General features: G+C 47.8%; 1 protein-coding gene across 1 annotated transcript in view; it reads right to left on the bottom strand.

Annotated features, from left to right (window-relative positions):
* Window positions 1-12910, bottom strand: part of MICOS10 (mitochondrial contact site and cristae organizing system subunit 10) — a 19134-nt gene extending 6224 nt beyond the window's left edge. Inside the window, exons 1-3 of the mRNA XM_036396224.2 lie at window positions 12819-12910; window positions 556-603; window positions 1-42 (exon numbers count right to left, since the gene is read on the bottom strand). The exon at window positions 1-42 is cut by the window's left edge and continues 68 nt beyond it. Of these exons, the coding sequence (XP_036252117.1) occupies window positions 1-42; window positions 556-603; window positions 12819-12885 (157 nt within the window). The 5' untranslated portion in view covers window positions 12886-12910. The remainder of the gene's footprint in view (window positions 43-555; window positions 604-12818) is intronic.
* Between the last annotated feature and the right edge of the window lie 3971 nt (window positions 12911-16881).

The raw sequence follows: 16881 nt of genomic DNA, 5'->3' as shown, positions 1-16881 counted from the left end.
CTAACCCCATCCCTGACCCAAATGCAATAGGCCATGTCTTTCCTGTGGAAGAGGCAAGCACAGAGGAAAATGTGAAGTCAAGGAAAGCTGTTTGTTATGTAGAAAATCCTCCAAACCAGCCCACTACAGAAGAAGAAGAGGAACAGGAACACGTGTTTAGAACTTAACAGAGAGAATGTCTGAATTCAAGGTGTTACTGAAACTGATTCTGTTTTAAAGCCCAGCTGAAGAACTAGGATCAGTTTTACAGCCCTGGTGAGGCTGGCATACACTGATGTCTAGACACAGCTCCAGTGATTTGGCTCAGGCTCTCCTGCCATTCCAGGATTCCAGCTGAGCACAGGAGGAGCTCAGGGAGGTGCCATGGATAACAACCTTGTTACACAACAGCTGGAAGTTTTGGGAGCTCCATTTCAATGGAAAAGACAGGCCAAACAATGGAAGAATTGGTCTAACAAGCTGATTAACTTCTACATGCCTCAAAGGCTTCTAGCTGTACCTACAACAGAGGGACAGTGGGAAGCCAGGCAGCCAAGATTAATGCACTGTACTTACTCTTGAAGAAGATGACTGAGAAAACAATTCCTAGTCCAAATCCAGCACCTGTAAGAAGAAATGCAGTGGGTGAGGAAAAAGATAAAGCAAAGTCATGGAAAATGATTTAGTTCTTTACAGTAAGTCTTGATTCCAACTCAGGAACATCAGACTATGACTATCCAGCTACATGTTATTTCAGCACACCCAACCAGAGAGTTCTTACATAACAAATCTGAAAAAACCAATTCTTGTTTTCTTAAGTAACTGTAAGCAGCTAATTCACATTAGAGTCCCAACATATGTAATAAGTACATTATCAGAAATATCTGGGGAAAAAACCAGACTCTCATCCTAGGGAAAGTTCCTGAATTTCTGTCACCATCTACAATGTGGAATTAAAATTTATTTGGCTCATTGTCAGCAAATGAGAAACATTTGAAATGAAAACTTATTGTGTCCTTGAGCTTCAGATTCTGCAGATGAATATCTCATTGTATTTCGTTTATCTCACTACTTTAAGTGCTTCAATGTGTGTCCCGAGGGCAGCAGAACTTTGAAGCTTTGTGTTACCCTATACCTTACAAAGAAAGCTCCAGGCTGCTTATCTTTCACATCCCCAACATTCATTATGGAGCATATTTAAACACATTAGGAATGAATGACTTTTCACATCCTTATGTTATACATAGAAATAACTGCAGCAGTTGAAACAAAATTATTCAGCGCCACTAAAAAAACTCGGCATATTTAAAAATAATCTCCTTGGAAGGTGAGCTAATGATTTTATGTAAGATGTCAGGCAAGTCTGCAAAACTCCTCTCAGGACCCAGTAAATATCATAGTGAAAACATGCAGCTGAGTGGGCAAATTCTGCCTTTAATTATGTCCACTGAAGAGAAGAATTTTAGATAAGGCAAGGAAGTACAGAAGTTTGAAAAAAGAAAAAAATCAGTCATGCACATCCTCATTAAAAAAACAAACCAACAGCTTCAGGTTTATTTTGCAGCAAACACATCCTGTTATAGGTTTCAACTCTCTCCTTTCAATACAAGAAATTAAATATTATGAGTTTGCTAATTAAAATACATCCTTTTTTTATATTCCTAAAAGCACATGGTCCTGTTGAATGCATTAGTTACTGGGTTGAGTACAGAACAATGCCAAGGAATTCTGTACTCTCCTTGCATGTAGGATGCTGGTTTTTTGGTTTTTTTAAGTTTCCTTGTGCTCTTCAAAATGTTTTCCTTGTAAAAAATACAAGGAAAATTGATAGTTTGTATTGAGGAACAATACAAGAAGAAGATTAGCAAAGAATACTTGACATCCTCAGTGCATTAGGATGCACCACCTTGTGCCTTAACTAAGCATCCCACGTTTTTGTTGGTGATAAGCCCCTGAATATTAGGGCAGAGGTAAGCAAACATGATCTGAGCAAAGCAGCCCACCTTCACTCTGTTAGCACTTTACTCTGTGTATTCACTGAGAGCTGGAAAAGGCTTTGAAAACCCTTTTCATGTTACTACAGATTGTCATTTGTGCCAGAGGTAACTACTTTCCCAGGTCATTACAATGGGGAGCAGGCGTACAAAACATGCAGGAGGAGCTCTGACCGCCTGCCAGGCAATGCTGACATAACTCCCCCAGACACCGCAGAGCCCGAGCGCTGCACTGAAGGTCAGGCCTTCACCCTAATCATTTGCACAGCCAAGGGAAAGTCTGGGATCCTCAGGTGTCTGCTCAGAGCCTCGGCGTTTGTGCCTTTCAGACAGTAAGAGACTCCTTGGAGGTGTTCGTTGAGAGCTGAGCACTGAGCAATGCTCACCACAGCCTGCAGGAGACAGCAGGCTTCCCTCAGGGCTCACCCTCCAAGCCCCAGCCGAGCCCTCCTGTGCTGCAGTGCAGCTGCTGCTGGCTCTCACAGCGCTTATGCCACCAAGGATTATTACTCTCCTCCAGGACCCATCCTGTTTGGTGCCCTGGCCTGCATCCTCTGCCAGTCCCTACTGAGCTGGTTTGCTCTGGGCTGCTCAGAGCTGATGAGCATTTGCTGGAGGGATTCTCTCTGCTCACACAGCACCAGGACTGTCTGAAGTGCCCAGCTCAGCAGCCCTGCCATGAGGGAGCAACCCTTGTCCTACACCTCCTGTCCCTGGGAAGATCCCCCTGCCAATCCAAACAGCTTAGCTAATCAATGAGAAATCATGTACAGGATGACAAATCCTGCATCATCTCCATGCATAGCCTGGGCAGTTTCTAATGTCACCACATTTTCCATGTTACCAGTCAAACCCACGTTCTCCTCACCAGCCTGGTGCTGAACTGCTTCCTGTCTTGTATTAACACAGCTCTGCACTAAGGAAGCAGCTACAATTAATACAGTTGCTTTCCATTTACTTCCAGAAATTATCATTATCTCGTATTCTCTTCACCTCCTTCAGATGTTCTCTGACATTACAGCCCCTCTGTAAGGGCTGCACTCACATGCCATCAATGCTGCTTCCTGTCGGCCATGGGGGAAGCTACAGGATACACTTAAAAGGTGAAGAATTTATTATTTATGTCAACTGCAATTCAGACTAAGTCTAAAACACAAACTTGGCCTTCCCCCACACCAACACCACTGTTAAACAGATGTGGTCCAGCATGACTGGCTTAGGGAAAACTACTCTGCCTTAAGGAAGCTTTTTCTGAAGCAGCTCATTTGAAAGGATTGTTCTTCTTCATGCAAATGCATTTTTGTGCAATTTTGTGCTATCACTGCACTTTATTCCAGCTGTAAGGAGTCTACAGCAACAATGAGTACCAAAAACTGATGGGAGGATGGCTAAGACCTTGCTTTAAGTAATGGAAATGCTACAGAGAAGTGAAGGAGGAGATCTGACAGCTAATGGGTTCTGGCCTTCTGTGCAAGAAGGCAGCTTGAGAAACAAAGCCAAAAAAGCACCTGAGCTTTGCTAATCTGCCAGGCAGCCTAGGTCACCCCTTTCCTGAGGCACAGCCTGTGAGCACAACGCCCTGGCCACGAGGAACACCAGCTCTGCCCCTCACACCAGGCACTGCATGCACAGCATCTGCTCTTTTCTACTTGGCTTGACCAGTTTGGAGTTGGTTTTAACTCAAAACCAGAGCCTTCAGCTACATTTAATTCCTTAGCCTGTCTGGCTAAGAACCTCTTTCTGTGGGAAGTTTGTCACTCATCTTCATTCCACTAGAAAGTATTTGTGGTTATGTGGTCATTTCCTGTGTCTCCAAGACCAAGGGGGAGCAAAACCATCTTGCCTTGGGAGCAAAGTAATGCATTTCACTTTAATTCTATATAAAGTTACAGCAGAGATAAACAATGGCAGAGCTGCTGATGAGTTTTACAGGTTTAAGTTCTCACATGCTCCATTTCCTCTTAAAGAGGCAACATGTCGCTTCAAAGAGCCTCCCACCTGACCAGGGGATGCTCCAGCTGTTCCTCCTAAAGATCAGCACCTCTAGGCCAGGCTTTAACTTCATAACAATGAAACATGAAAGGTTTATCTTACAATAAAAACAAACGAACATGGAAAAGCAAAGGGCTTGATCCACGCCAGGCACATTTTCCCTCCCTTTCTTGCCTGACAGACTCTTTGCAGGAAAAGGCCACAGGAAAGAGTACAACCCATTTTTCACCTTCTCTGACAGTTTAAAATGTTTAACTAGAAAAACAGCCTCTTCCACCCCACATTCATCACTGCAGCCTAAACTCATTTACAGTGTCAACAGGGGACAGGACACTTGTGTGGACACCTCAGCCCTGCTCCCCCTGTGCAGCACAGCCACACGGAATTGGCATTAGGCATCAAGCCCAGGCACCAAAACTTTTTCTTTCTCCTTTTTTGGCTCCTACACCTTCCAAGAAAAACCTCCCAGTACCTCCAATCAATCTAACACGCAGGAGAGCACACGCTGTATGCCCAACAGGACATCATAAAAGTGTCTCAGAGAGAAACACAAATCTTCAGGATGGGCTCCTGCCCCGTAAGAACATCTGGGAAAAGCTTTTTCTATAAATTTAATCAGCAGTCACTCCAACAGTGATACTACACGGTTCTTTCCTAGGCTACCCAAGTAGCTGCAGGCTGAGGCAGCTACTAACACAGCCACACCTAGATGTACTTTGCTTCAATAGCTTGAAACTTAAAATAGAAGGATTAAAATATGCTCATTGACATCTGGCAGATGTGCTGCTGTTACTATAGCAGCTGGAAGGTTTTCAATTACTTAATTCCAAAACGAAAGCTGTTCTCTTCCTTTGCCATTGCACACACACCAATACAAAACTGAGAGCTTCAGCCTCCAATCCCACTCTGACAAGATACATAAAGAATTGCTTTGTAAAAATGTGGAGGGAAGCTGCCTTCATACACCAGGGCCTTCACAGGACAGCACTTAGCACCAGTTGGAAATCCGAGACCATGAATTCACTTATTTACGGAGAGAATTCATTTCAAGAAGACTCTTTGCAAGGTCTTAGTGGCAGGAATCAGATTTTCTTCAAACACCAACTTTGAAGCTTTCATTCCCATCTCCCCTGTGGTGTGGATTGTTTGCAGAGCAGACAGAAAAATGAGCATGGACACTAGAAGAAAACACAGTGAAATTATATACCAAGTACTCAAGAAAGAAGCAGAAAAAAAGAGAATTTTGTTTTATACTAGCATCTAACTGTAGTAACAGAGAAAAATTGGAATAACAAAATATTAACATCCAAATATCATTATAATCAAAAATCCCAACATGCCTTCAGGGCTTGCTTTCACCCTTAAGCACTCAGGGTCAGGTCAAGTGCTGCTCAAAGGCAAACCCTGGGTAAACACCAGCACTGCTGCAGAGGCACAGGCAGCAGCACCAAGGTCTGTGATGTCCCAAGGAACCACAGTGACACCAGAAACTCCAACATCACAGCCTCAGAGCACAGTGACCCTGCACCAGAAATCCAACACCACAGCACAGTGACCCTGCACCAGAAACTCCAACATCACAACAGTGACCCTGCACCAGAAACTCCAACATCACAACAGTGACCCTGCACCAGAAACTCCAACATCACAGCACAGTGACCCTGCACCAGAAATCCAACATCACAGCAGTGACCCTGCACCAGAAATCCAACATCACAACCTCAGAGCACAGTGACCCTGCACCACAAACTCCAACATCACAGCCTCAGAGCACAGTGACCCTGCACCAGAAATCCAACATCACAACAGTGACCTGCACCAGAAATCCAACATCACAGCACAGTGACCTGCACCAGAAACTCCAACATCACAGCACAGTGACCCTGCACCAGAAACTCCAACATCACAGCACAGTGACCCTGCACCAGAAACTCCAACATCACAGCACAGTGACCTGCACCAGAAACTCCAACATCACAGCACAGTGACCCTGCACCAGAAACTCCAACATCACAGCACAGTGACCTGCACCAGAAACTCCAACATCACAGCACAGTGACCCTGCACCAGAAATCCAACATCACAGTACAGTGACCCTGCACCAGAAACTCCAACATCACAACAGTGACCCTGCACCAGAAATCCAACATCACAGCACAGTGACCCTGCACCAGAAATCCAACATCACAACAGTGACCTGCACCAGAAATCCAACATCACAACCTCACCCCAGTGACCCTGCACCAGAAATCCAACATCACAGCACAGTGTCCCTGCACCAGAAACTCCAACATCACAGCACAGTGACCCTGCACCAGAAACTCCAACATCACAGCAGTGACCCTGCACCAGAAATCCAACATCACAACAGTGACCCTGCACCAGAAACTCCAACATCACAGCACAGCCTGGTGAATGAACTGTGAGACCTGAGGGCACAAAGGTTTTCTCCCTCCTTCAAAAGGGAAGGGGACAGGAGTGGAAGCTGCTCTCACACAGTGCCACTTCCCTGTGAAGGTGGGGAGGCCCTGGCACAGATTTCCCAGAGAAGCTGGGACTGCCCCATCCCTGGAAGTGTCCAAGGCCAGGTTGGACTGGATGAGCTTTAGATGCCTCCCACCCCAAACCATTCTGGATTCTGTGATCAGTGATGCACCAAGCTTTTAGACAAATCAGGGCTGTGCTTGCTTTAGAAGCTCCTGGATAAGAAATCAGCAATTTTCTCATAACACAGAAAGCACCCCTCTGACAGGAATACCTTGTCTTACTGCAATTACATGTTCTGCTAATAGAAACAGTAACATTGCTGAAAAGAAAGGTTTAGCAGGAGTAAACACCACTCTCAGGGCTTTTGCAGCCCAGCTGTGAGGGTTGGCAATGCTGCTGCTCCACACCCACCCAGCACAGGCTGCCAGTACTGACGTCTGCTGGCCCAGCTCAGAAACAGAGACAACTGAGAGCAAGGAGAGTTTCAGGGGTGTCTCACTGGCAGGAGTGAACAGAAGAGGAGCCTGATCCTTCTCAAACCTCTCACTATTCATTTATTATCACCAAGGATGTGCCAGCAGCCCTGAAAGGATTTTCTCAGAAAACTGCTCCTGATATAAAAAACCAGCAAAGTCTTGTTCCCACCTACTGCTGAAAGTTCTCAAGGAGCAAACCTCAGGATATCACTGCATGCCCCTCATCAATGCACCAAGGCTGAGGTTCAGAAGTTGGGGTGTTTGGGGCTCAGGAGGCCTGGGCTGTGCAGAGGCTGCAGATGGATTGTCACAGCTCTGCTCTCTCCTGCTGGGGCACAGCTCCCTGGCTCACCCAGAGCCAGCCAGGGAACAGCAGGACACAATGCACTTAGGAGGAGACCTGGGTTCCTCAAGAGTTTCCTGTCTTTTTCTTTCAACAGAAGATAACAGCCTCTAATTTGTAAATGGACATTGTATTCAGAGCTCTGCTAACATCATTACTAAAAATTGCTGTTAGATTTTGGACTAAAAGCCTATTCTCAGAACAGCACTGCCCACCTCTTCCAAGGAAAACATTTTTTGTTGTCTGTACTGCCTCCCTGCACAGCCTGAGCCATGAGCAGTTCATATTTACACTACTTGCTCTGCTGCAAGACACAACTAGTAGAGCTGGATCTTCTGTAAGACCAGGAAAAATAACTTGGGGTTCCAACAAAGCTCACACAACAATGCAGCTGGGTGCTCACATCATATCCATGTTCTCCAGCATTAAAAACAAAACCCCAAAGGAGTTGGGAACAAGCCTTCTGGCCTGGTAGCCAAGCCTGGATGGTCATGATACAACTGCCAAGCAAAAAAACACTTCAAAACAGGAATTTCAGGATTTTTGTATATTTAGACAAAGTCTAATCCAGTTTTCAGAAAGTGTAATCAAGTTTTATCATTATATAGACTGACTTTATCCTACTCATAACCATGTGAAGGATTATTTAAAAATACTGACATTACAATCCATACAATGATTCTTTCTGAAATATTCAATCTGTGGAATGACACAAACAATACAATTTCATCCTTGCCATTAACAGAACAGCTATTCAAGCAGACCAGATGATGAAAGGCAGAAGAAATCATGTTAACAGTTGCAGAATTCAAAGTGCCCTTTTCTCTTAAAAAAAATCCCTATTAAATGGAAATTAGAAGCATTTTATTTCCAGATGTCAAAACAGAGGATTAGAGGAAAATGAAATCACTACACTGGGTTATTTACAAGCTTCCAGGCTGAATTTTGGTCAATCACAGACATATATCAAAACATTTCTCTCCTGAAAAAAAAAATAACTTCAACACAGCAACTTCACACACACAAGTCAAGAAGCAAACAGCTTCCCTAGGATTATCTTCCAGTATCAGGAACATTACAGCCTTCAACTCATTTAAAACAACAACAGCTTCAAAACAAACCAAGGCATGAGGGCACCTAAACCTCCTTCTCTTCCACACTGCTCTTTATTGCCTCTGTCCCCTGGAAACAGCACATAATAATAATTTGTCCAAAATTACAGCCTTTCAACAAAAAAACCACCTCTGTCAATCTTCTGTGAGTAATTGTCCTTCCAAATAAACAGCCATGAACTATCAATCAGTTAAACAAACAAACCAAGCCTTTGAACAGGGTTTGGAGCCTGCAGGGTGGAGGAAGACCACGGCAGTGTTTACTTCATCTGCTCGACTGATGAAAAGGAAGAAATGGCTGTGGAGGCTGCAGAGGACACAGGAATGGAGAAAGGTTTGGAAGCTGGGAAGGAAAAGAAAGCCAGGCTAGTTCAAGTCTCTGCTCCCACCTGCCAAACAAACAGGTTTTCTGTAAGAAAGTAACAAGCAGCTTTTCTGCATCAAAATCAGAATGAAAAAAAGGAACAGGAAGTTAAATTATTTAAATGACTGCCTGGGTGAAAAGCTCTGAGGATGGTGCAAAGCCAGAGCCAGCAGGACCTGGATTGTCTGTCAGAAACCCCCTGGTCAGCTAAGACAGCACAAGCCAGGCTCTGCACACAAACACTGAGCTCACAACTGCCTCTGGGATGGAAGAGGAACAAAACCACCTGGATACAGCCTCATCATTAGCAAAACAAATAAATATCATGCTAGTAAAAACGAGGTGACCACAAGCTCCATTTAACAATGGCTCAATGTTCTGAGCAGGCATAAAAAGGTTGACCTACTACTCTTTGAAATGAAATCCTGTCCTAACAACGCCTGACAACATCCTCTGTTTGGAGCTAACAGGAAAAAGTTCATACTAAATTACAAGATCCACACAGGTAGTGACCAAGAGCTCAAAAACATAATACAGCATTTCAAAAGATGCAACACAAGATAAATATTTATTTTGGAAGCTTTAGTGGCAGGAGATCAAGTTTTTTTCAGGAGCCTGGTCTCCAACTAAAACAGTATTGCACAACTACAAACAGAGCTAAGGACAAACCCTGACTTACACAGGGAATCCTGATGGGCTAAGGACAGGCAGCACAGCCCCAGCTGGAATTTAAACCACATTTTTGTTAATAAAGCCAGCCTGGGAGCTTCACCTCCCCTTCTCACCCTTTTCTGTTTCCCATGTCCCACCAGCCCTCAAACTGATTCACAGGAGTTATATGTGCACAGCTCTCCCAGACACTGGGAAATGTTGTGCATGCACAGCTCCAGAAATGCAGTGCCTCCCTTTATTTAGAGAGTCTGGAATGGGAAACACTGGGCTAATCACAATGTTTGTTTTTCCCCAGCCATTGGCTGGGGAGATCTCCCTGGCTGTAGCACTTGGGAAGGATGTAAAGGAGTGTTTGGGAAGGAAATTGTGGCCACCAAAAGGAAAAGTCTGACAAAGTTTACCAAGCCCTGTATCCCATGTAACAACTAAATCCTTGAGTAAAAAAAATTATTTTCTTTCCTTCTTTCTTTCCAGTACAACAACCACCCTTGATAATTTATATTGGAAACTCCAGCAAACTTTGCAGTAATATTACAAAACCAATCAACCCAAGCACTCACAGTTTTAATGTCCCTGCAGAGAAAACAATCATTCCCACTGGGATACCACAGAAAAATGTGTGTTGTCAGCACACAATTCATGCAGGAGGTTGCCAGCACAAATGCTTCAGCTACTGATCAACTGTAAAAGCACACAAAGCAGCAAAGTGCCCTCACACAGGAAGAGAGCCACATGTCTGAGCCCACCCCACTGGGTTTGGAGGGAAGATAAAGACATGCAGCACAGGTGACCCTTTTGGGCAGCCTGATGGAAAACATGAATTTGACTGAGATCTCTGCTCATCCTCGTGATGCCAACACTGGCAATCCTCAGACCAGAGCCCCAGAGCACAATGCAAAGCAGGTTCTCGTTCTTCTGCTGCCCCCTCAGGCTGGAAGAAAACACCAAATCCAAATGAAAGGTCCACAGCAGAGCCAGGAGTGCAGGTGACAGACACCAGGCAGGGGACAGGAGGTGACAGGCACCAGGCAGGGGACAGGAGGTGACAGGCACCAGGCTGAGGGCAGGGACAGGCACCAGGCAGGGGACAGGAGGTGACAGGCACCAGGCAGGGGACAGGACGTGACAGGCACCAGGCTGAGGGCAGGGGACAGGCACCAGGATGAGGGCAGGGACAGGAGGTGACAGGCACCAGGCTGAGGGCAGGGACAGGCACCAGGCAGGGGACAGGAGGTGACAGGCACCAGGCTGAGTGCTGCACACACCTGAAGGACAGGGCTGTGCTCCAGGAGCAGCCCATGGGAATCCCATGAGGTTTCCCTGCAGGTGGCTCAGGACAGCCCCCAGGACCAATCCAGGCTGAGGGATGAAGAGATCAGGAGCAGCCCCAGAGAGGAGGACCTGGGGGTGCTGTGAGTGAGAGCTGGACACGACCCAGGCAGAAACTCCCCGAGCCCTGGGGGATCCCCCAGCGTGGGCAGCAGGAAAGGGGGGACTCTGCCCCTCTCAGGTGAGACCCCAGCCCTGGAAGGACCTGGAGCTGCTGGAGAGAGTCCAGAGGAGGCACCAGGAAGATCAGAGGGATGGAGCAGCTCTGCTGGGAGGACAGGCTGAGAGAAATGGGATTGTTCAGCCTGGAAAAAAAGAAGGTTTTGGGGTGACCTCATTGCAGCCTTCCAGTACCTGAAGGGAGCTGACAGGAAAGAGAGAAAGAAACTGTTTGCAAGGGCCTGGAGAGACAGGACAAGAGGAAATGGCTTCCCAATGACAGAGGCAGCATATGGTTGAATAATGTGAAAAAATTCTTCCCTGTGGGGGTGGTAAGGCCCTGTGAGGATTTCCCAGGGCAGCTGTGGCTGCCCCTGGATCCCTGGCAGTGCCCAAGGCCAGGCTGGACATTGGGGCTGGGAGCAGCCTGGGACAGTGGAAGGTGTCCCTGCCATGGCAGGGGTGGGAAAAGATGAGTTGTAAAGTCCCTTCCAGCACAAACCACTCTGGGATTCTGTGAAATCAACCCTGTATCCACTTCCTTCAGCCTCCAGGGCAGAGGATGTACAGGATTCTGACATGTACAGCTGCAGCATGGAACAAGTTCTTGTTTATAATTTGGCATACTTAATATTTTATGATAAAGCAACCAATGCTATGGAAACATAAACATGTCCAGATATGTTTGTCAGACAAACCTGAGTAGAATTTCATAAGGAAAAACACTGCTCTGGAGCACTTGACACTTTTCAAAGGTCTGTTATAAACAATGGAAGTTTCAGTTTACTTAAAATTATTAAACATCTTTTCTAATGGAAAAGTATTAGGCAACTAAAACCCCCGAGTTCCTCATCAGCTTTCAAGCACAAGGCCCCTGCAGCCTCAAGAAATAAACATTCACATTTCCCAGATATTATTTATGGCTCTAAAAGAGACATCTGCACCAACATGGAACGACATGTTGTGTCACACACTGCATTTCTTGCTCTACACACTGCATTTGAAGATTTGGCTTTGTAAACACATTTTGTGGAGCCACAAGCTCTGCCTGGTGTCACTCTGCAGCCGGTCACAGGGTGAGCATGGTGCTGCCACCACAGCCACCACCACCCCTACACCTCACAGCACTCAGTGAAACCTCGGCAATGCTTTGCTGCAGAAAACTGAGGCACGTGCATAACTCTCACTTTAAGGACAAATAAATACGGAAAAAAACCACCAGAACTGTTCCCTTGCTTGACGAACAGGCAGAGCCACAGGGCTGGGACAGGGACGGCGCTTCTCAATGTCACACTCCACACGCTGTACTAAGTGACACGTGCCAAAGCCCTCAGCGTGTCACGCTGCCTATTGCCTTTAATAAACGCAGCCCCTCGCACACGGAGCGGGGTGAGCAGCTCTGCACGCACCGATCCAAACCCACCGGCGCAGCAAAGCCGAAGGCGGCCGAGGTCGGGCACGCCAGGAGCCGGTGGTGCCTGCCCGCCGCTCATTCATTCCGCCCAGATTTCCTACGGATCGCAGATCTCCCGCGGACACCTCTTACCTTCAGCACAGGGAGTAGCCAGAGGTCAAACACGCCCAGAGCGCGGTAAGCCGGGGCCGGGCCGGGGCGCAGGGCTGGGAGCGGGCCCGCCAGGGGTCCGAGCCCGCGGCCAAGGTCACCTTGCCAGGCCCGGGGCCGCCGGCTCCACCCGACGCCGGAGGCAGCCATGAGGGCGGATCCTCCGGACACCCCGAGCCCCTCCCGGGCTCACAACCGCCCTAAGGCGCACCTGGGGTGGCGGGGGACAGTGGGCCCCGCGCCGCGGGGACACGCTGGCGGCCGCTCTCCCAGGTTCGGGGAGCCGGGGGGACCACCACCGCTCTTCCCCGGGCCCTCCCGCTCCGCCGTATCCGTCCCGTCCTTACCCAGCTTGACGGCGGAGTCTGCCACACACCGGTCCCACTTCCTGCCCAGGTCGCCCTCCGACGCCATCTTGCCCGTCCCCTCACCTCCTCCCCCGCGCAACTCTCGCGAGATCAGGTGCTCCACCTATCGCCCGCACCGGCACATCTCGCGAGATTTAGCTGCCGCTGCCATGGTAACCAACTGGAGGGTGTCATGGCCGCCGCGCCCGACCTTGGGCTCGGCCCAAAATCCCCTTTTTCCCCGTAGGATCCGGCCCAAACGCCATTTGCCCCCGTAAGACCGGGCTCGCCACGTCCCCAGCCCGTCCCGGACTCCATCTCTCCGTCTAGAGCTCCCGCTGTGTCCTTGTTAGTCCTCGTCTCCCTCAGGCTATGGCAGCATCCCTCCCTCCTCGCAGGCGCCCGTGTTGGGCCCGCGCCCGCCGCCCCCCTGCCCGCAGGGCTCTCGCCTCATCCATGGTAAGAGCCAGGCTGTGCTGCAGGGCCGGGTTTCTCACTGCAGCGGTGGGTACAGCACTGGACACACACTCCCGTGTAGGTTTTCCCTGTCCTACGTCCTGCACAGCTCCTGCGTCACCTCAGCAGGAGAAGAACGCTCCGGGAGGGTGGCAGAGCTCTGGACAGGTGCTCAGGGAGGGCGGGGAGTCTCCCTCGCTGGAGATACTGGACGCATTCCTGTGTCACCTGCCCCAGGTGTGCCTGCCTTGGCAGGGAGGTTGAAACGAATGATCTCCAGAAATCCCCTCCAGCCCTAATAATTCTGGGATTTTTACTCTCTGGCCACGGCTGCTCTTCAGGGCCTGAAATGAGATACAGGTGTGTGACAGCTGGTGTCAATCCCTATCAATGTCCCAGGAAGAGCAATCTGGGGCCCCCACATTCTTGTTTATTTGAGAAGAGAAGCCAAATAATTTCAGCAAGATCATTCGGTCCCATTCAAGAAGTTATTCCACACAGTAGGTTGATAATGAGAATCACAAAATTGCAGAATGGTTTGGGTTGGGAGGAATATTAAAGTTCATCCAGTCCCACCCCCTGCCATGGCAGGGACACCTTCCACTGTCCCAGGCTGTTCCCAGCCCTGTCCAACCTGGCCTTGGGCACTGCCAGGGATCCAGGGGCAGCCACAGCTGCTCTGGGCACCCTGTGCCAGGGCCTCAGCACCTTCACAGGGAAGAATTTCACTCTTAGGTATATTTTATATTTTATATTTTTTAATTTCACTCTATAGGTATAAATACCTATCTATTTCCTAATATGTACCTATATATTTCCTAATTTTGGGGGAGGAGGTTGTGGGAAGTGTTCCAAATGACCTCTGGGGCCTCGGCCCATCCTGCAGCCTGCTACAGCTTTGTGGAGCCAGCAACAACTCTGGATATCTCCAAACCTCCTAGAATGAATTCTTGTGTTGCAAATGGTGTGTAGGCTGCCTGGAAGGCATCCTCTAGAAGCCTTGTGAAAAAAACCCAGAGTGTTTGTCAAGTGCTGATGTCCCCATTCACACTGGGAGGCAATTTTTAGTTGTGATTACTTGTTTTGATTTCTTCAAGTTCAATTTTCTTTATGGAGGTGGAGGAGGCTCTGCTGCTTCATAAAACTGGAAATTCTTTTGCAAGTCAATTACAGACTAAAGCCACAAACAGAAGTAAGAAACTAATGAAGTTGGCAAACATTTCATTAAGTTATTGTTGGTATAGGTCTTTAATTTATCTTAAAAGTACAACTGGTTTTGATCTAGAGTCAGGATGGAAAGGTTTTACTTTTCATTGGTTTGGTTCAATTCCTTCACATATCACAGAACAATCACAATTAACCATTATTTTCTCTTCCTTATAAAATCTAAATGGCTTTTAAAGAACTTTTCTTAAAAGGCACTGTTTAAACTGAGCCCCTGGAGGTTCAGGAGCTTTCCCTGGAGAAGGCAGCCCTTGTTCTGCAAGGGGATCTTCCTTTTCTCTCTTCCTCCCCCTGCAATTTGCTCAAATCAATCTGCATTGCTGCATAGTTGGTATCCAAAATAGAACCACGCATCAAGTTACTTATAAAAATACCAACATGATCCAGCAGTTTTTTCCCCAAATAGCTCCAGAAGTGCTTTCTGAAACCACTGCCCCAGCGGTGCCAGCTCCACCCTCCTGTTTCCAAACAGCTCTGGAAAATATCATGAGGGGAAAGATAACTTGAAGCCTCCAAAATAATTATTTAATTTTCATCCTGAAAATTAAATTCCAGAAGGCAGTGTTTAAAACCAACCCAGAAATGTGGTCTTCTGTTGGCAAAAACAAATGCTCAATGCAGGCCAGTGTAGTCTCACTTCACACTTACTCATTTTCAGGCTGCTGGGCTCCCTGGAAAACGCTGATTTTTGGGATGAAGGAAGCACTGGTGAGCAGCTGCATTGTGAGGCACTTCATAAAGGGTTGTGTTGCTGTGTCTCAATGGATCCTGACAGCCTCACCTCAGGACCTGGTGCATTAAACCCTTTCCAAGGGGATGGAATAGTTCAGGGTAATTGTTTTGAATGTTCAGCTTCCTTTGGAGAAATCACTCTGCTGCTTTTAAATCCCAGAGTCACTGAGTGATCAGAGGGGGCTCTGGAAAATGTTATCCATTAAGGATCTAGAGCACATTCTCTGTACCCCTTCCCCACCCCAGGGAAAAATTAAGGCAGGAGGGAATGTGTCCAAAGGCAGGCTTTTCTTTTCATTGCTATAGTTACTTGGCAGTTGGGCCCTTGCAGTGTAATATCAAGTATTTATTATTGTGGGACTCCAAGGTGATGTTTGGAACATGCGGTTTTGAAAAACCTTCCTTGCATTTTACAGCCCAGCATGTGCTGTCCCAGGATTCCTTCCCTCCCTCGTGCTCTCCTCTCCTTTCTTTCCAGTAAATAAGTGTATGAATAAATGGAGGAAATGAAGCCAGAAAGCTTCAAAATGAGCCCTGTATTTCTCTGGTGGAAGTCACCTTCTAGGTGAAGCAGGTTCAGCCCTTGGATCCCTGGTTTTGTTAACAATACCTGGCTGAGTTGTGTGTGGAATTAAGAACTGCTCATAGGAGTTGGACACTGGCTGGGTTTGCAGCAGAAAGCCATCAGTTAAGGCAGAGGCAGGACTGGGGATCTCGGATGAATTTGTACCATTATTAATCTTCAAATTTGCTGCTTCCTTGGTGTCCTGTGGAAGATCCATGCAGACAGCATGTCCAGTGCTCTGTCCAGCTCTGGGCCCTCACCACAAGAAGGGCCTGGAGGGGGTGGAGCATGTCCAGGGAAGGGGCTGGAGCCCCAGGAGAGGCTGGGGGAGCTGGGCAGGGGCTCAGCCTGGAGCAAAGGAGGCTCAGGGGGCCCTTGTGGCTCTGCACAGCTCCTGCCAGGAGGGGACAGCCAGGGGGGTCGGGCTGTGCTCCAGGGAACAGGGACAGGAGCAGAGGGAACGGCCTCAGGCTGGGCCAGGGGAGCTCAGGGTGGACATCAGCAGGAATTTCCCCATGGAAAGGGGGCTCAGGCCTTGGAACTGCCCAGGGAGGTTTGGAGCCCCCATCCCTGCAGGTGTCCAAGGAAGGCCTGGATGTGGCACTCAGTGCTCTGGGCTGGGGACAAGGTGGGGATTGGTCACAGCTTGCACTGGACTGTCTGGGAGGGCTTTTCCAACCAGAAGGGTTCTGTGGTTCCATTGCTGCACTTGGAGGTGAGGAGCTCCTCTGGAACTGCACCAGCTGGAATTCAAACCCTTTTCAACAGAGCAGACTTCCTTTCAACTGTTACCTCTGGCTTGTCCATAGAGCAGGACGAGTTTTTGTTTCAAAAGTCCCCAGCAAGTTTCCTTTAAACCTTGAACCTTTCCCAGCATGAGAATATCACCCCTTATCCTACTTTTTCAAAGACTCCTAAAGCATCCCTTGTGTCATTTCCCCACTGGATACTAATACACTCTTGGTATCCTCTTTTCCAAAGAATACACATGCAGCTTCTCCCATAGATTTAAATAACATGAATCACCTCCCACACATAAATTTTTTATTTATTTTTCTGCCAAGATCTGCACAGGAAGGCAGCAGT

The sequence above is a fragment of the Molothrus ater genome, chromosome 23 (assembly GCF_012460135.2).
Source record: "Molothrus ater isolate BHLD 08-10-18 breed brown headed cowbird chromosome 23, BPBGC_Mater_1.1, whole genome shotgun sequence".
NCBI classification, from domain to species: domain Eukaryota; kingdom Metazoa; phylum Chordata; class Aves; order Passeriformes; family Icteridae; genus Molothrus; species Molothrus ater.
The sequence above is the reverse complement of the archived record's forward strand: the minus strand, read 5'-3'. Positions and strand labels throughout refer to the sequence as shown.